Source organism: Haliotis asinina, chromosome 16 (genome assembly GCF_037392515.1).
Source record: "Haliotis asinina isolate JCU_RB_2024 chromosome 16, JCU_Hal_asi_v2, whole genome shotgun sequence".
Lineage (NCBI taxonomy): Eukaryota > Metazoa > Mollusca > Gastropoda > Lepetellida > Haliotidae > Haliotis > Haliotis asinina.
The window spans coordinates 25,213,169-25,239,749 of NC_090295.1; the positions used below are offsets into that span (position 1 = coordinate 25,213,169).

Here is a 26,581-nt window from a genome sequence, read left to right on the forward strand (position 1 = left end):
TAATGTTAGCAGACCTATCATTGTACCTTCATGAAACCACACCAAGGATGTCTTGTTATGAGACCACACCAAGGTTGGCATCTCTCCATGAGACAACTACAAAGATGGTATCTCCATAAGACCAGCTACTATGGATGATCCCTCTCCATGAGACCACACCAAGGATGCGATCTTTATGAGACCACACCAAAACTGGGATCTTTCAATGAGACAACAATAAGGATGGTATCTCCATGAGAAGATGGTATAGTGGGGATTGAGGGATTGATTTCATCACTTCACCACCACTGAATAATGAAATCATAAGGAATGAAATTAATGTAATATCTCATGAAAGACTTCAGTAGTGATGGAAAATTGGCAAAATATCATATCAGTCAAACGAGCAATTAAATATGCTCTTCCTTACTATAGTTTAACAATAATACCTTGCACCACTTAACCTTCACATACAAAAGTGTCAAAAATGTCTCTCGGTATTTTGGAAGTCTGTGTTATTACCAAGCCAAATTTCTGGACTATTTTGTTGTCTTGGAGTTATCTCAACTGGCTGCCTCTTTCTCCAGACAAATATTTTCCTTGTCATCTTCCAGTGTTTCTTTTCCTGGTGCAAAGGGTGGCATTTTGTCCCCTGCATCTTTCACTGGAACACTTGGCATCGCAGGGCAGTCCTTCTTGGTAGAACTGTCTCGGCGGAGCGATGGAGCCCGGAGCAGTCCCTTAGTTTTGATCAGCTCATCATCCAAAGGGTTCTTCCGATTGGCTGTGTTTACCTGCCGAATGTCTTCGGCTGTCTGGATGGCATCAACCCTGTTACAGATTATCAAATATGTTAGAACAAAGTAACACATTGTTATCAATCTTAGATGTGAAAACAATGTACACAGACATAGGCAGAGTCATTCTAAAAATGGCATGCATTGGGGAGCGTAATTGTTTATAGAAGCATCCAAACTGTATGGCCCACCTACTCTGGTTCACAACTGTACTTTAACCTGATGGAGGATCACAATCATTAACAAAGTCTCCAATGTAAACAGCTATTTGTTTGCAGAATGTGCTTGTAATAAACAATTGTCTCAATAACACTACTAAATCAAACATTTCGAGACAGAAGAAGAGACTAGAATCTGTCAGGTGAAGAAGAGACTAGAATCTGTCTCGAAACATTGTGACCTTGTATAATAAAGAAGTGGAACCATAAAGCACTTTTAGTTTGATTCCTCCAACTTCTAAATGACTTTGAAACAACTAACTCTACTAAATGCCAAGACATTGTGCTGATATCTAACCTCTGTTTTGAGTCTGGGTGCACAGCGTTGATCTCGTCCAGCAAGGCATGCATCTGACAGTCATGCTCCGCATCATTTGTCGACTGACCAAGCCTGGCGACAGAAACATATGTGACGGGTCAATCATGCTGCAGTGACCACAGGAAATACAGGCAAACTGTCATGCAAATGTCTGTGTGTCCTGAGGTGAATGTATTCAGCAGGAATCCAACTAAACACATAGGTCAGAACATGGCAAATACTGGTTCTCTTTACAAGCTGGAGAGAACAGAGCACAGAAACGTGTATTTGGTGTACTGTTGAGAGAAGTAGGTTAGATACAGGTGGGCATAGCAATCAGCAGTGGCACAAAGAAGGGCAAACAAAGCATCTAATCAGTGTCTATCATTAGGTCTCTCAGACAAAGACTATGTGACTACTACCTGAGTGTCAATCTCTGAGTCAAATTCTGTGGGAACTGAGAGTCAGTCTCTCAGACAATGGCTATGGGACACCTTCTTGGGCGACAGGGGCTGGGGGTACCTACTTGGGTGCCAGTCTCTCTGTGACGGAGGCTATTGATGAAACGAAGGAGGTAAGCTGGGCAGTGATGACCTTCAGGTGTTTTGTCTCCTGCTGCAGTCTCACAACATCCTGGCACTGAGCTGTAGTTAGAGAAGAGGGAGATGGCAACAAGTGCATGTTTGATAACTCTTCAGGATAACTGCAGCAGAAAGACATTAAATAAAAGACCTTAAAATCAGGTTTTGTTAGAATTATTAAAATCTAAATATTTTAGATATTTAAATACTTACCTTACCATAGGTCTTATGCATATTACCTCTAGCTTCGCTAAACGAGATCAGACAGTCGTTGATTCGCCATCCCCTCGATGGCTACCTCATGTAATCTACGAATGTAGTCACGGAAGTGACGTGATCTCTCCACTCGCGCGAGAGCGCAGAATCCAAAATTCACTTTTACCGTCAACCGGAAGGTCCGAAGAGTCCAAAGTGGGGAGGAGCATCCAGCGTTGGGAGGGAGTCACCGCCCTATGGTAAGGTAAGTATTTAAATATCTAAAATATTTAGATTTTAATAAATTTTTAACTTACCTTACCATAGGTCTTATGCATATGGCTTCGACAGATGGATGGTGGTGTGGACTCCAGAGGACCATCCCTCAGCAAACAGTGCACATGCATCAGGAGAACTCGGGAAAGCCAATGTCAACGGTCTCAGGATAATACCTGGAACAGGACAAAGAGCAACCCAATAGAACTCCAAAGAAAAACCGACGCACCCTGGGGGTGAGGTTAATCTTAAGACCAAAGGTAAGTAGAAGTGTAGTTACCTAATGGGCGGATGGTCGGGTAAGTTGCTGAGCAACCACCAATGGACCAAATGACTGTAATCCCTCCACGTCTTCAACTGCCAAGTCCCTCAAGTAGTGGGATGCGAAGACAGTTGATGACCTCCAGAAACAGCCCTCCATGATCTGCGGTACTGTGCAGTTCCGATGGAGGGCCATCGTAGACGCCAAGGCCCTGATCTCGTGCGGGTTACTTGCTACCGGATGAGGCAGGTGCTTGTCGTCATAGGCCGCCAGGATAGTCGATCTGAGCCAGAGGGCAACAGTATTTCTGTTTACTTCACCTTTGCAGGACACGGCAAAGGGAATGAATAACCTTTTGCGGGATCGTCTCCTAGAGGCTGACCTTTTAATATAGCATCTGAGAGCCCTGACTGGACATAGCAGCTCCTCCTCCAAGTCATGATGACCCAAGATCGTAGACAAAGGAGGGATGGAGAATAACCTGTTAGGCTGCCCGGGAAGCTGGTTCTTAGCCACAAAATCCCAAAGCAAACCCAAATGAGCACGTCCGTGTCTTGACTGTTCAAATCGGATCTGAGTAACGTCAAGAGCATGGATCTCGCTGACTCTAGCCGCTGTTGCCAATGATAGTAAGAAAACCGTCTTCTTGGAAAGATGTTCAAAGGAGGCTTCTTCTAATGGCTCGTACGGCGGCCCTCTGAGATGTTGAAGGACAACATTAAGATCCCAAGCTGGAGGACGAAACTTGGTCTTCTGGTCTTCCAGCTTGAAAGCTTTGAGAAGCGCAATAAGTTCCGGTATCTTGGAGATCTGTGAATCTGACTTGATAGCAAGGACAGAATTCAAAGCTGACAAATAGGTGCCTAAGGTACTGCCTTTGAGATGTCTAGAGTTCCGTAGGTAGAGAAGGAACTGTGCCACAAACTGAGGAGATGCTGCCATGGGATCTTGAGATCTTCGTGCGCAAAAATTCTCAAAAGAGCGCCATTTGTCGTCATATAAAGAACGGGTAGAAACTCTATGCGCGCGAGCTATAACGTTCGCCACGTGCGCAGAGTAGCCCTTAGCCTTTAATGCTCTCTGCAGATGACCCATGCGTGAAGATGGAATCGCCGTGGATCCGGATGCAGCTGTCGACTGTGTGGATGTCGAAGCAGATGCAACCACTCTGGAAGTTTGTAAGGGTCTCCGCTGGCGAGCCGTCGAAGATCGGGAAACCACGATCTGGCTGGCCACCAAGGTGCGACCAAAAGCAGTCGGAGGTTCTGCGTCAGTCTGATCTTGGCGATTACATCCGAGAGAAGAATTGGAGGAGGGAACGCATATGCGTCCAGTCCTTCCCATGATAGAGACATCGCGTCGACTGCCCACGCCTGTGGATCCGGCACGGGAGATACGTACGTTGGTAACTGGTGATTGAAACTGGTGGCAAAAAGATCTACCAGTGGTCTCCCGAGTTGCCAGCAAATCTGGCGAAATGCGTCCGGATGAAGCATCCACTCCGTCGGGGATGGTTTGCCGGGGCGCGACAGGGCATCTGCCAGAATGTTTTTGCAGCCGGGAATGTGACGAGCCGCGATCACGATGCCGTTGCTGTCTACCAGATCCGCTAACAGGAACATCTGGTCCAGAAGTTGTTTGGACCTGGTTGTACCCTGATTGTGAATCACCCACACGACCGTGGAATTGTCGGACGCTACCAGGAGTCTGGAGTCTGTTAGGACCGGTAGCCAGTGGCGAACCGCTAGGATGACTGCTTGCATCTCCAGGCTGTTGATATGCCACTCCTTTTCGGCGTCTGACCACAGCCCTGAGGTTGTCTGGCCGTTCAAATGAGCACCCCATCCCAAGAGGGATGCGTCTACAAACAATTCGTGGTCGTGGTTGAAGTTTGTCAAACAAACACCGGCGCAGACGTTCCACTCTACCGTCCACCACCTGAGGTACTGATGCAGGTGCGGGGGTAGAAGAAATGACGACTGGAGGTCGTTCTCTCGAATGAATGGTAATAGGAACCTCTGTAGTGGGCGCAGCATAAGCCGTCCTCTGAGGGTGAGGTCCTGCGCCGACGTCAACAAGCCCAACAGAGACTGCCATTCTCTGAGGGTGAGAGGTAGGGACAGAGCTCGATCCGTAAAGGCGAGAATCTTCTGCCATCGATCGGGAGGGACCCTGACTAGATTGAGCCGAGTCAGGAACAACCCCCCAATGAACGTTAACTCCTGCGTTGGTTTCAGTTGCGACTTCTCGAAATTGATAATCCATCCCAACTGTTGAAGTAGGCGTGTGGAGAAGTCCAGTTGTTTGCGTAGCAACTGAGGATTGCAGTGATTTAGAAAACAATCGTCGATGTAAGGATCGAAGTCTATCCCCCGGAGGTGCAGAAACCGGGTGACAGGCAGTGTGACCCGAGTGAAAAGCCACGGGGCCGTAGAAATTCCAAACGGCAGCACTCGCCACTGGTAGTGTACTCCGTTGAATATGAAACGCAGGAACTTCCTGTGGCGTGGGAATACAGGAACGTGCAGGTAAGCATCCTGTAAATCTAGGCTGGCCATCCAAGCTCCGGGTGACAATTTGGCTCGGATCTGATCCAGTGATGTCATTCGGAAATGCGGGGGCTCGGCTAAATACAGGTTGTTGAAAGTCGCCATGTTGTGAATCATCCGCATTTTGGTGGAACCTTTCTTGGGTATCAGGAAGATGGGTGAATAGAACCCCGGGGAGAGATGGGGTTCTGACACTATCTCTATAGCATGTTTTGTTAATAAAATGTTGATGTTTTCTAGGATAAGTACCTGTTGATCTATTGAGTACCCTCGTGACAGGGGAGTGGTAGTCAACGGCGGAGCTCTGGCTAGTGGTAGCTTGTAGCCGGCTCTCAGGATCTTGCAAACAAACGGGTCTTCCAGGAATGTCCAGTTGGCCCAGAAGATCCCTAGTCTCCCACCTACAGGGGTCGGATGAACTGGTACGACTGGGGGTGGGAGGTCCCAGTCGTAGTAGTCCATGGCTTCAGCGGCCGGAGTAGGGACGCTTGCCCCTACCTCGACCGGACGTAGCTGGGGCATCCCTGCCACGTTCTTGAGGCTTGCGCTGGACATCTGAGTCTTTGGTACGACCTCGTCCCCTCCCAAACGAGGAACGGATCGACTCTCTCCTGGGTACATATCTTTTCTTGGCATTACCCCTGGCTCGGCCACGAAATGCAGAGCCCAAGGCCTCGAAAGTTGACAGCGCCACTTCCGTGTTAGTAAGTTCGGCATGTTGTTTATACACCGACGGTATCTTTTCATCAAAGAGGAACTTAGACGTAAATGGTGCACGAAGAAGTTGACGTTTAAATTCCTCTTGCCAAGAACAAGCATCTAAAAATCCAGATCGGCGCATAGTAGTAGTCATGGCTAGCGCCGCACGTAAGTGTCCAAGTAGGTCATGGAGTACTCTGCCTTGCCAAGCAAAAATGGTAGTTAAATGATCCACCCTCGAGGCATTATCCTCTGACAAATCCAAGGCTGCAGCGGAGGTGGCTGACGCAAGCGCCGAGATAGGTTTAAGCATACGTTTCAGTTCAGTATCAACAGCTGCTAACTTTGAATCCTGAACTCTGTAAGATGACGGAGTTGAACTTGACAACCTCTTAATTGAATCGTCTAGCGCCGCCCCGTTGTCGGCAAAATCCAGACTGTGCACTTTATAATCTGATTTCTTAGACTTCGACGCTTTGATGGTCGGATTTAAGGATAACTTCGCAAAGTCCGAGTCTAACAAAGTAATCGCATCCGCCACCATAGGGTGTGGTGGAATAAGTAACTCAGGAGTCAAGTGAATCGACGCCGGGTTGTTTGAATCCGAAGAAGGGGAAGGACAGTCCGGTAATCTGTCGGCAATCCACTCAAAGACAGCAGTTAAGGGAAGATAGGTGCCATCACTATCACCAACATTGCCAGGTTCCTCCTCATAGTCTGGGCAAAAGAACTGTTCCTCGTGTTCCTCCCAGGAAATAGAGGTTGATTCTCGTCGCTGACTCGAGTTGGAAGCAGAGTTCTTAGTGTTAAATTCTTTGCCGGAAGTCCGCAGTGGTTCCGGCGATCGCGAACGCTGGGATCTAGAGAGACGTCGTGGTGATCTTGACCGAGATCGCACTCTACGTCTACTTCTGGTACGTGAGTCTTCCTCTAAGGAGCGCCTTGGAGAGCGGGAAACCGACCGGGAGCGCCGGCGCCTGCTACGGTGTGGAGAACGAGAGCGCCGACCCTTCGGGGACCTAGAACAAGATCTGCGCCGGGAGCGCTCAGCCTCTAAACGACGAGCGCGCTCTTCATCCAGCTGGCGCTGTAACATTTCTTCTTTAGTCAGCGTATGAGACACTCTGGGGATCCGATAAGACGTAGTTATAGGAGCAGGGTCCGGCAACAATATTGGCGCTGGCGTTGGTACAGGCGCTGGCGTCGGAATAGGCGCTGGCGTCGGAATAAGCGCTGACGAAAACACCGGTGCTGATGTAAACAAAGGCGCCGGGACAGGCAGTGGCGCCGGGACAGGCAGAGGCGCTGGTACAGGCAACGGCGCTGGCGTAAGTCTAGGCGCTGTCGTTGGTAAAGGTGTAGATACCGAGGTAGGGAGTACAGCAGCGCCCGGCGTCAAGAGAGATCGCAGAAGCCTCTGAACTTCAGGATGGGATAAGGCATCCGGGTGAGATAAATCTACAAAGGCGTCCGAACGCGTAGGCTCTGGAGAGGAGCGCGCCGGCGTAATAGATGAGCGCTCCACACTCGGCGTTGATAGTGGTATTGAAGGCGGTGGTAGATCTTGGTCGTCAGGTAAGGATCCCAAGGAAGACGCTGGCGACGACATTCTTCTCTTACGTTGCGTAAAACGTTTCCTCCGAACCGCCAAAAAGGTCTTGAAATCGGTGAGAGATAACGCTTGACAGTGTAGGCACCGACTATCGATGGAACAAACAGCGGACGCACAATCCGGACACCAGGGATGTGGGTCCTTGGCTGATTTCTGCCCCTTGCAGACAGTACAATAGTGTCGAGTCATACACAGAACTGTAACAGACAAGAAACCACGACTTGACGACATGTTAATACAATACTAGGAGGAAAACCCCCTACATAAAAATGTAGAAAGTAGTTGCACCCCTACGTAAAAAATAGGCACACCCGTAAGTGCGGGGCAGCGAAAAATAACAACCACAATGGCTGCCTTCGCTACGCTGAAATTCATGGCAGAAAAAAGTATGCTAAATACCGAAAACACAAGTGAAAATGACCAAGCATGGGCAGAAACATGACGGGCAAACCACCAACAAGATGAACTACCCTCATGGACGCCATGTCGTTCTCACCTCCGACATGGCCAAGCCAAGCCTGAGTGAGAAAAGAACAACACGAGGTAGCAAGGTAAGCACATTAAATGCTTGTATGACTTGACTTTGATACATAATGAGGGGATACAAACCATACCTACCAAGGAGTAGCAACTTTATTGAAACTACACACAGTAGGAAAAAAAACTGCAAACCAACACGTCCGTTCGCACGAACGCTAAAGGTAAAAGTGAATTTTGGATTCTGCGCTCTCGCGCGAGTGGAGAGATCACGTCACTTCCGTGACTACATTCGTAGATTACATGAGGTAGCCATCGAGGGGATGGCGAATCAACGACTGTCTGATCTCGTTTAGCGAAGCTAGAGGTAATATGCATAAGACCTATGGTAAGGTAAGTTAAAAATTTATACTTCCAAGAGTATACTATAAAAAAACATTTGTATATCCTGAGATACCGATACTGTCAGATACAAAGACATGTTGATAGGTCACTGGACAGAGCCAGGCATATGGTCTGAAGGTACAGAATATTGTCTTCAGCCTAAGATGGCCTTCACGTTTTCTCACTTACCCTGATACAGTTCTTGTTCATTAGCGATTCGTTGCACACTCTCTTCCCAATGCTAGAAAAAAAACACTTCCAAAGTAAGGCACATTTACTACATCTTATCAACACCACTAATACCATACAACATAATGTAATTTTTTTAGATAAAATTGATATTTCATCCTTATCCTGACTCATGCTTATTATGCTTATCTCCTTTTTCTATGTGAATGATAGTGGAATAATTAAATCCCTTGCAGATCCCTTGAAGAAGACATACAAGAATTCAATTGTTCCACTATCATTTGCATAGAAGAGTGAGTGAGTTTAGTTTTACGCCGCACTCAGCAATATTCCAGCTATATGGCGGTGGTCTGTAAATAATCAAGTCTGGACCACACAATCCAGTGATCAGCAACATGAGCATTGACCTGCGCAATTGGGAACCGATGACATGCGTCAACCAAGTCAGCGAGCCTGACCACCCGATCCCGTTAGCCGCCTCTTACGACAAGCTGAGTCGCCTTTCATGGCAAGCATGGGTTGCTGAATGCCTATTCTACCCCAGGACCTTCACGGGTCTTGCATAGAAGAAGGAGATAAGCAAAATAAGCATGAACCAACTCTGATGTTATTAGTGCACATTAGAGTGTTTGTACTACAGACATGATAGTACCTGCTCCTGGCTGTAACTGAAGGAGGAGGAGGGGAGAAGTACAAGACAAGTTGTTACATTGTGTCAAGGTAAATATAGGGTTTTATCAGTCCCAAGTAAGGTTGTATTCCCTGAGCTGGACAGTTCCAAATAAGAATACAATCTTATGAGGGACTGATAAAACTGCAAATTTCCCGAGACACAATGTGATGTTTTTACTACATCAAAAGAACACATTGAATTGACTTGGTTTTTGCTTCAATTTCATCCTCAGTTGTGGCAAACCGTTTCCTTGCTGTAATGTTGACACCAGCCGATCGATTGACCTCAATGCAGGGAACATCACTAAGACTTGGCAATGAACGCTTTTCACACTTTGTGTGGTCACCGAGGCATGGCAGGATGATTTGACTTTTGTACTCCCTGCTCATGGATAATAACAGGTGTACCTCGCATTTTATCAGAATGCTTTCATGTGAACCAATCAATACTCGATATTCTTACATAAGACTGGATAACATCTATCACACATGTAGGGAGTGCTATAACTCTACTACAGATGTGGAAGTACTATATCTGTAGCAGATGAGGGTATATGATATGTGATAGACATCTCTACTACACATGTTGGTGTATGTTATCTCTACTACAGATGTGGTGTACAATATCTTTACTTCAGCTGATAGATGTGGGTAGAGTACTATGTCTGTCCTGAAGAGGAATGTACCTTCTCAAGTGCTGGCTGTTTCTCCTCTATGTAACCATGGTGTTTCTCCAGCTGACTCTCCACACTGTCAATGACATTTTTCAAATCTTCCACGGCCGACCTCCGTGCCAGACACCGTCTGAGGGTGAGATCTCTCTGAAGCTCCTGCACCTGAGACTTGAGTTTCTCCAGCTTTTGCAGCACATCCTTAACACAGAGAGGAGGGAAAGTGAGTGGCACACCTTAACAAAGAATACATGATTATAGTTAAGGGAAATGCAGGCTTAGCACAGAGTCAAGATTAGATGCCCAGTCAGCAGAATGCTGTTGTATACTGACAGACTGCATTGTATAGACATGGGGTATATTTATGTCACCATCTTGGACACACACTACCTACCCTATGAGAAGTTTCAAACTCCACACAGTGCTCAGCAAAGACACCCTTGGCATCTATAAACTTGACTTTGCCGATGCCGTTCCTGCGGCCATTGTTCTGTGGTGCCTTGACTGGTGTGTTTCCAGCAGCTGCCGACGGAGTGGGCTGCTTGGGCACTTCCACCCTGCTGTAAAAGTCAAGCAAAATGAACTCTCCAATACAGTGCACATCAAAAAGGATTTACTTGAAAACAATGAGTATGTAAATGACATGAATAAGCAGGAAGTAAACACATAAAATATGTTTAAAATTGATGATTTCAGATTAGTTTCATGTAAAAAATCTCCTGATTCTGTTGCGATCATGATTATTTCAGTATTTTTGTTATAGTGACAACTGAGCTTATAATGCCTTAATAATATTCCCGATGTTAATGAAATCTGACTATTGTTGTTCAGTATATTAGTTGGCTTCCTTGGCTACCTACCTGAAACTGGCTGGGGAAGGCACTGGAGTAGATCGATGTAGAGCTGGGCTGGACGACAGTACTTTCCCACGACCATCATACAACAAGGGCTCCAGACTCCTGTAACCATGGCAACACTCATGTGCAACACATGATCTTTGAAAGATATCAACCATTTTCCGTCACACACAAACTTCAAAAGGTTGCCAATCCTTTGAAGGGAATCGTCCTTAGGGTACATATATGCATTTTCTGCTGCTTAAAAAGTCATGTGACAGCTATATCAATGTTTTAATAAATTATTTGACAACAAACAAAAGTCTTTTCTCTTCATTATATGGTCCCTAACTACGTAGAGTCACCCATGTACCACACTTGCCCAGCCAACCAGGTAAGCATCCAAACCTGTATCTTCATTCACTCTGCTGAATAAATCAGTGAACAGATTTGCGGGAAGTGGGTGGCCCTACCCTAGATGATTCTCTTCAAAGAACTGGAAACCTCTACAGGTTTGTCTAATTCTTTTTCACAGAGGACGTCTGGGGTACATATATGCAATAATTTCCAAAGACCACAGGCTAGGAAGGAGTGAATTCTGGCTCAATATGTAATAAATAGTTATCATGATTGTGACAATTAACATTCGCCATAACATTCACCTGTGACCTGACCCGAAGCTTCTGCAAGAGGCATTATGGGAGAGAAGCGACAGGGAGGAAATGGAGAGAACCAACCTCATAAGTTAAGCAAGTGAGCTCACAAATAGTGTGAATGTGAAAACCCTGCCCATATAGTGAAATCAACAGAGAGCACTGTATTGCGAAAACACAACTCACAACCTACATATAAACTAGATGTCTCCTCCTTGCTCTTACCCTTGGCATAGTAGCTTCTCGTCCTACCCCTGCCGAATGGCCAGCGCCAACCCACAGACTTCAATGTACGTTGCCCCTAGAGGGAGAGCGCAGTAGGGAGAACAAGGTAGGAAGGAGGTTGCCGCTTCAGCAGGATCCCGAATGACCTGGTGAGCCCCCCAAAACAATGCCACTCCCAGCCAAAATGGAAGGGCCAGCAAGGTTTGCTGTGCTGCTGCCAAGTACCGAGAGGTAGACAGCACAGCACCAGTGCTCCCCTCTACCTCCAGAGACGACCTTTGGCGCAAGGAAAGGTATGCCTTGTGGACCATGACCTGCACCTGTTATATGGTATTCCGGTAGACTTCCCCATAGGTCCAGTATACCTGCTACAGTGTGAACCCCTGATTGGGCAATGGTGGTACTAACTGCTCTTGCTTGGCAGCCGGAGCTGCACCCAACGTAGCCGAAGCCGAGACTCAATCAAGGGCGACCACAGTCCTCCACCACTGGCACAAGGAATAAAGAAGCCTCTCAAAGCTGATACCTCTTAACTAGTTTGGGAAGACTGAACCATCAGATCCTGTACCAGGGAGGACAAGATACCGAGCTGTGTCTGTGAGGGTTGCCAAGGAGCAAACGCCTTTTCTGGCAGGTGAAACTCAGATGAGTCCAGCTTGGAGTATACATTGGGCAACACATTGCTGCAGCTCCCACAGAGATGAGATAAAACAGAAAGCACTCTCGGGATCCTCAACCTCCCCAACCTCCATACACTCGGCTCCCAGCATGAGTCAGAATCTGGAACTCCCCATGAAGAGGATCCGGAGCTGAACCCCGATCCGGCAGAGAAGAGCCCAAAGAACCTTCTGCTCTGAACTGGCACCTCCGCTCTTATGGGGCAGGGTGGCACGGGGACTGTCGGCATGACAAGCCCATGCCTTAATTACTTGGCTACCCCATCGCCCGACTGACAAGAGCTCAACACAATTTCTAACAGTATTCACTGTGGGGTAAGCCCAAAGCATGTCTCAGACATTTACCACTTCAGCAAAACCCATGATATGGTGCTACAAGTGTAGAAATATAATTAGGTGGATCTGTGACTAGATTCCATGATCACAGGGTTCTGACCTGTCCAAGGGAGAGAACTCGGCACAGCAAATCATGCACCTTTGATGATATGCCCCTCATGCCTCCAGAAACACTCTGGTAAACTCACTTGGCAAATTTGTTCTTGAAATCTGTGTCGATCTGGCTGCCTTGTGTTGGATGGAGGGGATGCTGACGATGGACAATGGACTTGAGTCTTTCCATCATGTCCTGTACAACAGAAGACACAGATAGTGAGGTTGAGCTAGTGCCACTGGCTGGATTACCTAGCAATGATGAGGCTTTACATAAGTGAGTGTCATATATGGTTGGTAAAAAGAGTATGTGATACTCAAGCATCAAACCATAAAACATCAAGCAATACAACATACTGATTAAATCAGTAAAAATCAGATAGCTTCAATCTGAAAAATGTAAATAACGCTTGACAGAGAATCTATCAAAACACCATTTCTATATAGGTCCTGTTGCCATGTCATTGTCACTACAACCTGCAAAACCTCAAATGCAGTGATAGTCACCATCTATCCATACACATTAGGCATCGCTGAATATTATGGTCACATTAACTCAGTATTACTTCACAGCAAGTCACTATCTATCTATCCATGACCAACAAGCATGTATGTATATCCTTTCCCATCAGTATTGTATAACAGCCTTCAATTCTTCCTGGAGGGGGTATGTATCTAAATCATAATCACAACTCACATAGGACATATCTAGAAACTCAAACTTATTGGCGGAGCTGGCGAATGCTGCTGATGTCACAAGATGGACGTGTATGGTGGGCAAGAGTGTGGTCAGGCTGGTCAGCTGGGCCTTGAACGATGACTCCTTGGCCTTGTACTGGCTGTAATATAACTAGAATGTTAACAGATACACTGGTACATATCTACAGTAAAGCATAGAAATAGCAACCTCACAGTAACCACTGTTATAAGCAAACCACAACAGACACTATCTCACCTGTTGGCCTCCTCTAGGAGTGTTTCCATGGTGACTTTGATCTTCTCCTGCATGGAGGTATAAATGTAGGAAACTGCTTCACTCTCTTTCCTGGCATTCTGTTTGATCTCCTCAAGTAGTGCTCTTAGCAACAAGATTCCATCTTTCACTGAGTTCTGTAGATCCCGTACAGCCTGCAAAGCAGTCAAGTCTCTGAATGTTGTACTTTCTTACTTAATACAACTTATGATATTCATATGTACAGTCGAACCCCGTTTATCCAGACGTTTTGGTTTCACTCGAAAATCGTCCGGATAGCAAGACTTCCGGTTAACTGAATCAAACAAGCAAAATATGAAAATTAAGTGAAAGCAAAAAAAAATGCATGTAAGTGTATCAATAAATCAACAGTCAATAGTAATAACAGTGAATCGTCAAAACATATAAGTGTACCGATAATACATGCAAAGCAGAACGCAGGTTACCATGTGTCAGGTTGTCTCGGATATAATCGTGTAGGATGTAGAGCTTCAGATGGTAAGTTAGATGAAAAACATAAATCGATGACAAAAAGTTTCAATTTAGCAAATTGTATATTCCTAATATTTTGATTTTAAATGCCCTAAAAACATATGGCATTGTGTCGAACTTATGCTGTCTGCAGAAAGTAAACTTTTTCTCTCTGTCCGCATAACTGGATCATTTTTCAATAGAAATCTATGGGAGTGGTTTGAAAATTCGTGCTCCGGGTCCGGAAGCGTGAGGTCCGGTTAAGTGAGTACAATTAATGAACATAAGTTTCGTTTCACATAAAAATCATCCGGAAGGCAGGGTTTCCAGATATGTGGGGTCCGAGTAAACGGGGTTCGACTGTATACACAAGAAGAATGAGAAGACTACCTTTGAACATGCTTGAATATAACTTCAAAGTCAGCACATGACTTGTAGTGTTGGCAGGGCTCAATTTCATGAGATACTAACCTACTTGCACCAAGCACAATCTAAACTGAAAACTATGTAGATGCAATTATTTAGATGTTTTATTCAGAAGTATACGCACTAAAAAATTGACTTGCACCTGGTACAAGTTTGACATATAGCTTGGTTACATTTTGTAGTAGTCAGTTGATAGCAACTGACTTAATTTTTACACAGCTTTCATCAGTCTTCCAGCAATAGCACAGCAGGGTACACCAGAAATGGGCTTCACACACTGTGCCCATTTGGAGAATCGAACCTGGGTCTTTGACAGGATAAGCAAACACTTTAACTGCTATCCTATTGCCCCACTCAGCTGATAGTTGAGCTATAGCTACCTGCACACTTTGTTCCAGCTTGCGACAACTCTGGTTGTAAGCAGTTTCCAGGTCCACACAGTGGGTCCTGCTCTCGCTGGGAAAAACACACAGAGCCATTATTTAACTATCTGCATAAATCCTGAAAATTGTTGGTAACATATAGTCTTTCATTCTCTTCCCACAGAGGTTACTCCTGTCATATCTTTCTATGTAATCTTGGTTCTAATACCGCCATATTTCCCGGTCATCGAGAAATCCCCTTGCGTCAAAAAATCACAACAGGAATTATCTCCCTTGTTACTATCCAATCAGAACACATGTTAAATAGACTTAGCTCCAATATGGCGGCCCCCATAAAGTTGGTTCATCAACGTGCGAAGGAAAGATTTGGTATTTCATGTGTAACTGAAAATCAGAAACTGGCAAGAGAGAGTGCTCGTATCATTCGCTAGGTTGTGTTTGTAGGGACAAAAACCGGTAGTGGTAAGTTTTCCCGATGCATTCGGAAATTACCGAGATCTTGTGAATGATTACTCTTGAAACAAAATTCTGAATACCTCTAATTGCGAGTCTTGAACACTTGCACCATGAAAGGGCCGTATTAGAACAGAGGTTACATAGGAAGATATGACAGGAGTAAACTCTGCGGGAAGATTATAGCCCTTGTGACACGTACTGTCTGTGTGATAGGTGTGATACATAAGTAACAGATGTAGCATGTGACACCCTACAGATTGTCAGTGTGACAGATATAACCTAGGTGGTCACTATGGTGACAAGGGAGGGTGTTTTCGGTGTTTGTTCAGTTTTACGCCACACTCGGCACTATTACAACTATATGGCGGTGGTCTGTAAATAATCGAGTCTGGACCAGATAATACAGTGATCAACCGCATGAGCATCGATCTGCACAATGCACAATTGGGAACCGATGACATGTGTCAACCAAGTCAGCGAGCCTGACCACCCGATCCCGTTAGTTGCCTCTTACACCTAGCATAGTTGCCTTTTATGGCAAGCATGGGTTGCTGAAGGCCTATTCTACCTCGGGACATTCACGGGTAGACAAGGGAGGGGGGGAGGGGGAATACTTACATCCTCATGTCTCTGAAGCAGTTGATGCACAGCATGATTTTCTTCTCTGTGGAGAACATGATGTATGGTTCCTTGTGTAGGGCTGAAACAACACAGCTAGAGCTGAACCACAAGACTACCTACATTCCCCCATACAACCATCGGTAATTCAGGAATTTCCTCGGCAGCCTTGGTCCAAACACACAGCAAATATCTTGGCACAAATTAATTTAGTAAGAGAGTGAGTAAGTAGGGTTTCACAGCCCATGTCATCAGTGTAAATAGCAAATTCAGCAGAGGAGTCAACTGCTTCTGGTACAAACATAGTTTAATACAAGCAGGGAGTATTGAGAAAAAAAATCAACAAAAACAACCTAAGATACTTAAGGGAGGTTGATCTAATATCTAAGAATGGCAGCAAATAACTGAACATAGAGTTGCACATATTCAAGTTACTTACAACAACGTTTGTGTATTTCCTTTGTTCTCTTGGATAACACAACAATGTCATGTGCAGCAAACATCTTGGCACGGTGGGTCTCATCTCTACAGCTGGTACACAGGGGTTGGCAGCAGGTGTTGCAGAAATACATGGGGTTGCAGTCCTGCAGTCAACACAACAGTTGCCTCATGGTATAATCAGTGAGTGAGTGAGTGGGTGGGTGGGTGAGTGAGTCAGTTTAGTTTTATGCCACTCTCAGCAATATTCCAGCTATATGGGGGTGGTCTGTAAATAATCAAGTCTGGACCAGACAACTGTGTGATCAACAACATAAGCATCGATCTGCAATATTGGGAACTGATGAAGTGTCAACCAAATCAAGCGAGTTTGACCACCTGATCCCATTAGTCATCCCTATGACAAGTATGGGTTACTGACAATTCCAACATCGATCTTTGTGGGTTGTGTGATGGTACAGAAATACATGGGTTCACTTGGGGTTAATGTGTGGAAATATTTACACTGGAAGTAAAGTTAAGTTAAAAAATTTACAGAGAGCAATTATGAATAATACACACTTTATCACAGTTGGCACATGAAGCTTTTTCGTCAAGGGAAGATTCAACCATGAACTTCAGCAAGGGATCAGGGGGAGGTAATGAGTTTCCTTCCTTCAAGTGTGTGGTTGCCCTGTAATAGAGCATTTAGCCATCCATCATATTTTTGTTTTTCACTTAAATCAAATATGTTAATGGTAGTATTATTATTACTGAAGATTAAAGTATTACTCATTAAATAAATGTTAAAAGATATCTGAAGCAGATTTTAAGCATAACAATACTTTTTCAATTGATCGTCAATTATGTAATTACAAATCAACATGAAGGAGCAATATTTCCTCTAAATATTGTGATGATTATGAATTCAGAAAGACCAAAAAGATATTCAGTGAAAGATTGCTGGAAATCTCATATTTATGTGTAACTGACCCACAAAGAGGACACAGCATCTGCGCATCTGCTGCTCGACCCCGCAAGCAGCGCATACAGAAGCTGTGGAAGCATGACAGTATACAGGGGTCATCGTATTGTTCATTGCACAGGTAGCATAGCAATGGGTTCCTCTTGGCCACATCGGTATCTTCAAGACTTTCCATTGGTTGGAAGATTTCCCCAGACATGGTTATCACAGTCAGTCTATGTCATTGGCTGAAACAACCAAGGAAAACCCGAGGTTGTGGCAACCTCTAACAGAAGGTTTCCTCACAATCTGAAAAGAAATACAAGCAATCAGAAAATGAGCATACAACATGAGAGATTCAAAAAAGTGGGTCAGTTAAACTTGAACATTGTGAGTTTTCAGCCAAACAGTGATGAAAATAAGTTCATACATATTCACAAATTCCTCATAAAAATACGACCCGTGAAGGTCCCGGGGTAGAATAGGCCTTCAGCAACCCATGCTTGCCATAAAAGGTGACTATGCTTGTCGTAAGAGGCGACTAACGGGATCGGGTGGTCAGACTAGCTGACTTGGTTGACACATGTCATCGGTTCCCAATTGCGCAGATCGATGCTCATGTTGATCACTGGATTGTCTGGTCCAGACTCGATTATTTACAGACCGTCGCCATATAGCTGGAATATTGCTAAGTGCGACGTAAAACTAAACTCACTCACTCATAAAAATACAAGTAATATGTAATATATGTCGGACCAAGTGATTCGCAAAACTGAAATGAGATTCTCAGTATCTCATAATATGAAAATCATGACAACATGATGAGAATTGAGATGCATCTTTGTCATCATTGTCCATAACTGAAAATCCACCATACAGAAAACAGATGTGAAGTAACATGCATTAGAGAATGTCATTCACAGCTTGATCAGCAATGTAACAGCTGCTACAATGTGGTCAGGGGTTCAAATGCTTTTTTCATGGCCACTTGCCACAGGGCAAGTGACTTTAAGAAAGTAGCTTGTCCTGACTAATTTTCCATGTACTCTTGATTTCCTTGGCATAATCATTATGATGTGATTATTGTAATTATGAAATAATATATCAACATGGTATTTGGTGTTAATGTTTACTGGACTATTTACTGAAAAGCGATAAAGAGCAAAGAAAGCTATCCCAAAGCGAGCTGAATTCGACGTTCTGGTGATTTCGACGATTGCATTGCTAGCGCTATATCGAGGAAGTATGTGCGCGATCGGAGTGCACAAACAGTTTCATCGGTAGGGCGAATGCCAAGTTCCTGTCATGAGACGTTTTATTGACAATTGAAATCAAGAAATTAAGTTATGTAAAGAGCAAATAAACAACAATATTATTTACCCTCGATTGTTAATACCACTTCAGATACAAAATCAATTGACTGTATAACAAAAAATAGCAAGCAAAATTCAACAAGATCAGTCGTCTGCAAGTGACAGGTTATGTATGAAACAGGAAGTCACATGATCAAAACACTTTCTCGCAGTGCGGAGGGAAAAGTATGGCTCTGCGTCGAAAACACATACAAAAACACCCGGATGTGACAAGCGACTGCAGTTTCGCTGATACAATGTTACAAACGCTATTTTTGTTGGAAACACATGATACTTTTTTGTGAAATAGATGAATATACCGTTACCACTCAAGGTTTAGCAAAATCAAAACTTAAAATGATATTAAAGATAAAAATTACGTTTTTGTCTTATACCGTCGACAACCCCTAACACTGGGATAACTGTACTGTATTATCACCGTGAAATTTAATAGCTACATTTTTGACATAGAGCAGATATTTGCCATTTGAAACTGTAAGCACAAATATTATCTAGTACATGTCAAACACGCCAAAAATGTAAAGGCATACACCCTACTCTTACAACAATACTACAGAGAGAAGAATTATTGGAAGATTTGTTTTGACATATTTGGGATATTTTCATCTTTGGGTGACACCTGGATATTGTTTCACATTCAGCTTAACGGCAGAACACCTCCAATATAAAAATGAGAGCACGACAAATAATTAAAAAGTGTCTGCTTCCAATTCTTCCAAAACTAAAGCCCAGCAGTTACCGAAGGATGCGCTCTAGGGTCATGATTAGTCTCTTCATGAAGATTCGCCTACTTCCTTTCATGGGCGCCGCCATTTTGAATGACTCATATCTGGTTAAAAACATGCCAATTTCTTTTCCGGCCAGAGAGTAAAAACAACATTGGTATTATTACGTTGACTTGACTTGGTATTATTACGTTGAATTGACTTGACTTTAATCGCTTAATCGTTGCCGGTGTACATATATATATAAACATTCCTGACATACATGATACTATCAAACAAAAATAACACTTCAGTCTTGCAGTGTTTTAAGAAAACCGGAAAAGGAATGTACATATAGTGCAGTAAGGGGGTGGAAAATAACAATGAGATCAATTAAATATTTCAGTCTGCACCTATGCACCATATGTCCTGTGAGCTGCAACAAAACTTGATGTTAGTTAGTAGTGTATTAATCTTGACTCTATCAAACTCTCTTCACATAAGTAACCATAGGCCATTTAACTCACGTGAAGCGTCTGTAAAATACAGTTGATTTCGGTAACTGATCGAATGACTGTCCTTGAGAGCTAGGTTTGGCACATATTTTTCTGATCTAGTGTATTAAAGTAAACTTCAGTTTCTCCAAACGTTTATATCGTTTTGGGGGTGTCGGGTGTGTTGGTGTGGCGGTGGCGGTTTCGGTGGCGGTGGTGGGAAGAGAGTTGTATTGATGTCATAAATCATTCACACGCAATACTGATGATGTGATTGTTGTTTAACGCCGCACCCTGCAGTATCCCAGCCATCGGATCTGGACTAGACGATCCAGTGATCAGCATAATGCGCATTGATTTACGCTATTGGAAGGTAATGTGAAATAGGAGGCTTTCTCTGTGCTGCTCTGGACCTGACCCCCACAACTCGAAACCATAAATGTACCACTTTGCATCAGGATTCAAATGTAGATGATGCAATATATTCAATGTGACTGGCCAACATTTGCTTTGCCACAAACTCGGTATCTTCAGCAACACGATAGCTCGATTCGGCCATTTCAGCACCACCTTCACCATGCCTGTGGTGTCAGTATGACCGAGAATATGTGAAGGATGTCATGAAGATATATAATTTGTCGGTTTTTCTCTTTGGAATTGGCCCATATACAGTCTTAGGCGTATCCATGGAAACAAACCCCACTTTATCATATTTGACAAACCCATTGAAATTATTTATGGCATTGAATTCTCTGTCCCTTTTGTCACAAAAGTGATTGACAAGACTCACTAAAGTCATGGCAAGTACATAGACGTCGCAAATGTTGCACTTCTGTCTGAAGGGCGAAGCCACATTGTTCTCGGTGCCTCAGGTTGGGTACCTCCCAATGTCTTAACTGACGAAGGGAGAGGAGCCCCTCTAACAGTGTAGAATGTTGTACGGAGAGTCTTCACATTCTCACAACGTTCTTTGTGGGTTCGACTGCGCATCACTTCCTGAGAGAAGAGTATGATGGGGCGATGGACGATGAGCCCAATCAACCAGGATCACCTGACCCTCCAATGCATATTTTTCAGTCTGTTCATAACACTAGCAATGACGATAATGATGATGATGATGATGATGATGATGGTGGTGGTGGTGGTGGTGGTGGTAACAACAAAGTAACAAAGATGATAAGAACACAGTTGCTTAAATACCAAGCATATTAGGTTGGACGTGCGTACGTGTCTAACTACTCCCCTTTGTCTGGGGCGACACATCGACATGCAATTGTTTATCTCAACAGTCATCAGCAGTTTTGTCAATATTTACTGAGAAAAATCTCATCACTTATGTCGACGCTTCCCAAGTAACATGATAGTAAACACGCCTGCTATTTCCAGCGCCTGATTTCATTTCTAAAGAGTGGAACTTCAACTGTGGCGTTTTGTCTAGCATACTGCGAACCAACACAATGGCTAGGTTTGAAAACCTTCCTATCGTCGGCTCTGAACAAATATTAGCGTTGAAATATACATACAAATAATCCCTTTTCTTATACTGGTAACTCGTTCGCTGCACCAGAAAGGTGTATGTGTATGTAAGGACAGTGAAAAGTAGTCTTTCTCACACACAAACTGTGGCCTAACACACAGACCGTGAGTTTACAAACAAACTGGACTTACTAAAACTCTATCTACTAACAAAAACGGTGGCTTTACTATAACAGCAGGTCTCTGATGCATGAATTGTTTCCCTTAATATCACAGCTCTCTAACATATACACTGGGGCCTTGCTAGCGTAGGATCTCTGTAACACTCACTCACACACACACGCACGCACGCACGCACGCACGCACGCACGCACGCACACACACACTCTGTGTGTGTGTGTGTGTGTGCGTGTGTGGCCTTTGTGGTCTTACTATCACAGGACCTCTTTAACGCAAAAACTGTGACTTTACTCTCACAGGAACTATGTAACACACTAACTGTGGTCTTATTCTCATAGGAACTCTCTCACACAAAAGCTGTGACTTTACTCTCACAGGAACACACTAACTGTGGCCTTACTAGCTCAGGAGTTCTCTAACACAGTATGCGGACAGGCATTCACATAAGGATGAGTTCAATAGACTTCGGTTTCATGTGACATTAATAGCAGTGGAGAATTTCGATAGTTAAATGTCCCGACCGCACCCCCAGTCCGCCCCCAGTACAGCTGAACCTCCACATCCCATGTCTCACTTCGCATGTTGGTAAAGCCTTTACACAAGCAGGACGTGTTTATAGCATTTTAATGCAACTTTATCATCACCCGGAGTGCAGTTTTATTGTCGTAGAATGATGTCATTTACAAGGAAGAATGATATTAACGCCTCGCCTAAAGACACCGAGCCTGGGAATTTTGTTATTAGCATTAATTCTGTCACTTGGACAAATATTAATGTGATTTTTATTCCTGTGAAGAGCCGCTCCCCAGTGTGGGGCAGATGTGGTGGAGGAGGGCGTGGTCTTACCACTGGGTCTTACCACTATCAGCCGGATGGAAAACGGGACATTAAAGGGATGCTGATTTCAGGTGAAAGGGGACAGGTACATACACATAAGATAGACCCAGTGTCACGCAGCGGGTAAATAATGTCCCATCTGTCTACACTAATTACCTCTGAACTGATGTTCACCTATCACTATGGCGACACAATCTCACATTTTTGCAAAGGTTGTCGTCCGACATAAAAACAGAAATGAACAATGATCATTTAGAATTTTCACACTTATTTGTTATGTTTTGAAAAACATATTGATGCATTCGTTTGCGTGTGAGTATGTATGGTCGTGTTGCTATGCAACATGTCTGAGCCACCACGGGCGTACGGAGGAGAGAAAAGAAGTTTAGGCAGAAGTGGACCTTTATTCGGGGTTGTGGGCATGTCCCGCCTCCAAAGAAAATCTAAATCTTAAAAAAATGGTTGAGGTAGACAGCATTTGCTGCTGTAATTTCCTGACTAAATGCATTTCGAACTTTTCATCTAATATACTTCAATAGAGAAGAAAAATTGTATAATAATGACAGCATTTTATTTGGCTATAAAAAATAACAAACAACCTTCCATGCATTTTCTTGGAGGCATGTGCGCGCACGCATGCGTGTGCGTGATCGGGGGAGTAACAGTAGTCATTTTATATGTTAGAAAAACAAAACTGTAGCCTAGTTCTAGTAATATTGGGTCCAATAGCCAATAGTCATATCTAGTGTTCTGTGTAGTGAGTACATATTGAATACAAAAATGCTTGCTCCTGATTACCTGATTACTTTTTATAAGAACACAGTGTGAACAAATGACAATTGTGGGGATCAGCAAGAAAACGTCTGTATTCCAAGGAGAAAGCTTTATGGCTCTCAGCTTGTCTTCTGGGCAGCAAATTGCTTTGTGGACACGGGTAAGTGCAAGTGATGAAATGGGGACATCACCGATGGTGGATCGAAAGTACGTTTTGAACGAACTACAAGCGTAGCCACGTGCCTGAAGTGTAATGTGGCAGGTACGCTACTGTACATTGCCAACACTCGAAACGTATTCATGGTGGGCGTGTGTTTTGTGTATTCGTAGAAGTATTTCATGTAACGTGTGTCAGGTAACATGTGTCCCTGGTTGTGTCTGTGTGTGTGTGTGTGTTTGTTTCACAAAACTGTCATTAAGAATATGCATGTAACAAAGTGTGTGAACTTGTTTGTGTAACTATTATGCGACCTTGCACGTGTCTGCGCGAAATTACCCCAGTGTCTCTCTACATGTCTGTGTGAAACTAACCCCTGTCTTTCTCCACGGGTCTGAGTGAAACCACTCCACTGCCTCTCCATGTGTCAGTGCGAAAATACCTCGGTCTCTCTCCACGTGTCTGTGATAAACTACCTCCGTGTCTCTCCACGTGCCTGCTCGAAACTACCTCTGTGCCTCTGTGCCTCTCCACGTGTCTATGTGCAACTACCCCAGTGCCCCTCCACACGTCTGTGTGAAACTCACCCAATGCTCCTCCACGTGTCTGTGTGAAACTACCCCAGTGCCCCGCAAGGTGGTGTCTTTGTGAAACTACCTCTGTGTCTCCCCACGTGTCTCTGTGAAACTACCCGTGTCTCTTCACGTGTCGAACTGAAACAAGCCCCGTGTCTCCACGTGTGTAGGGGAAACTAACCCAGTGTCTCTCCACGTGCCTTTGCGAAGCTGCCTCTGTGTCTCTCCTCGTGCCTATGTGAAACTAGCCCAGTGCCTCTCCACGTGTCGATGTGAACCTGTCCGTGTCCCTATACCTATCTGTGTGAATGGACTCCAGTGTCTCTCCACATGTCCATGTGAACCTACCTGCGTGTCTCTCCACCTAACTGTGTGAAACTACCCCGGCCAGTGTCTCTCCATGTTTCTCTGTGAATCTATTTGAGTATCTCCACCAGTCTGTGCGAATTTATCCATGTCTCTCCGCGTGTCTGTGCGAAATATCCCAGTTCTCTCCGTGTGTCTGATTGAAACTACTACTGTGCCTCACCAAATGTCTGCATGAAACTACCCCTGTTTCTCACTACGTGTCTGTGCGAAAGTATAACAATGTGTTTCTCCTCGTGTAACGTGTCTGTGTGAAACTACCCCAGTGTCTTTCTATGTGTTTGTGTGGGTGGTGGGGTTAAAGTGGTTAAAGCGTGCACTTGTCACGCCGAAGGCCCGGGTTCGATTCCCCACATGGGTATAATGTGTGAAGCCCATTTCTGGTGTCCCCCACCGTGATATTGCTGGAATATTGCTAAAAAGCGGCGTAAAACTAAACTCACTCATTCACTCACTTCTACCTGTTTTTGCGAAACTATGTCTGCGTTTCTCCCCGTGTCTGTGTGCGAAACTACGTATGCGTCTTTCCACGTGTCTGAGTGAAACGACCCCAGTGTCTCCTCTCTGTCTCTCCACCTGTCTGTGTGAAACTATCTCTATATCTCTCCCGTGTCTGTGTGAAGCGTCGTCTGTGTCTCTCCACTTGTCTATGTGACACTATATATACCTCAGTGTCTCTCCACTTGTCTGTGTAATGCTACCTGTTTGTCTCTTCCCGTGTCTGTAAACTACGTATACGTCTCTCCACCTGTGTGAAACTACTTGTGTGTCTCTCCGCCTGTCTGTGCGAAACTACGTCTGTCTCTCCCCGTGTCTGTGTGAAAATACGTCTGTGTCTCACCGCCTGTCTATCTGAAACTACGTCTGTGTGAAACGACCTCTGCTTGTCTCCGTCTGTCTGTGTGAAACTACTTGTGTGTCTCTCCCCGTGTCTGTGTGAAACTACCTCTATGTCTCTTCCCGTGTCTGTGTGAAACTACTTCTGTGACTCACCCCCTGTCTATGTGAAACTATGTCTTAGTGAAACTACCTCTGCTTGTCTCTGTCTGTGCGAAACTACCTGTATGTCTCTCCCCGTGTCTGTGCGAAACAACGTATGCGTCTCTCCACCTGCGTGAAACTACGCCTGTGTCTCACCCTGCGTGTGTGTCTCCATGTGTCTGTGTGAAACTACTTCTGTGTCTCTCCGCCTGTCTGTGCGAAACTACGTATGCGTCTCTCCACCTGTGTGAAACTACTTCTGTGTCTCTCCCCGTGTTTGTGCGAAAGTAGGTATGCGTCTCTCCACCTGCGTGAAACTACGCCTGTGTCTCACCCTGCGTGTGTGTCTCCATGTGTCTGTGTGAAACTACTTCTGTGTCTCTCCGCCTGTCTGTGCGAAACTACGTCTGTCTCTCCCCGTGTTTGTGTGAAAATACGTCTGTGTCTCACCGCCTGTCTATCTGAAACTACGTCTGTGTGAAACGACCTCTGCTTGTCTCCGCCTGTCTGTGTGAAACTACTTGTGTGTCTCTCCGCCTGTTTGTGCGAAACTACGTCTGTCTCTCCCCGTGTCTGTGTGAAAATACGTCTGTGTCTCACCGCCTGTCTATCTGAAACTACGTCTGTGTGAAACGACCTCTGCTTGTCTCCGTCTGTCTGTGTGAAACTACTTGTGTGTCTCTCCCCGTGTCTGTGTCTCCATGTGTCAGTGCGAAACTACTTCTGTGTCTCTACACGTGTGTGTGCGAAATTGCCTCAGTGTCTCTCCACGTGTCTCTGCGAAACTGCCTCAGTGTTTTCTCCCCGTGTCTGTGTGAAACTACCTCTGCGTGTCTCAATGTGATACTGGATTTATGCCTCACTATGCCTCAGTGTACAACGGCTTCTAAATGAGTGTATGATTAGACGTATACATACAGTTATCTAGAAATGTACCCAAGACTGACAAGTAAATTCAATGTTACATTCATTTACGAAAACACCCCAGAACAGGAAATGTTCATATGAATGATGCTTGACATCAGTTGTAGATCAAACTTGTCTTTTGAAAAGGGAAATGTTGCCACATGTTGGTGTCTTTTCAGTTAAAGTATTTTACGGGACATCATAAGCGTGAGAATGGAAAGCCCCTGGACCAGACATTCCACATCGTTCAGACAGCAAAACAACAGAAACACTTTGTTTTAGGAACTAATTCACATGAATCATACCTGTTTAACCAAATGTCTACTGACTCAGTGTGGCAATGACATCATCTAGGCATGTTCCCATACAAC

The 26,581-nt window shown here is 44.6% G+C and overlaps 1 protein-coding gene across 1 annotated transcript; it reads right to left on the reverse strand.

The window, feature by feature from the left end:
* Positions 1–452: 452 nt before the first annotated feature.
* LOC137268459 (RING finger protein 207-like) lies at positions 453–19,580 on the reverse strand. The gene is made up of 16 exons (XM_067803025.1): positions 19,500–19,580; positions 17,417–17,696; positions 17,006–17,117; positions 16,446–16,590; positions 16,007–16,088; positions 14,930–15,005; positions 13,635–13,807; positions 13,377–13,518; positions 12,775–12,875; positions 10,720–10,818; positions 10,254–10,419; positions 9,875–10,060; positions 8,517–8,568; positions 1,819–1,936; positions 1,293–1,385; positions 453–810 (listed from the first exon to the last, which is right to left on the reverse strand). The coding sequence occupies exons 2-16, from the start codon at positions 17,605–17,607 to the stop codon at positions 543–545; spliced, it is 2,004 nt and encodes a 667-aa protein (XP_067659126.1). The 5' UTR covers positions 17,608–17,696; positions 19,500–19,580; the 3' UTR covers positions 453–542.
* Between the last annotated feature and the right edge of the window lie 7,001 nt (positions 19,581–26,581).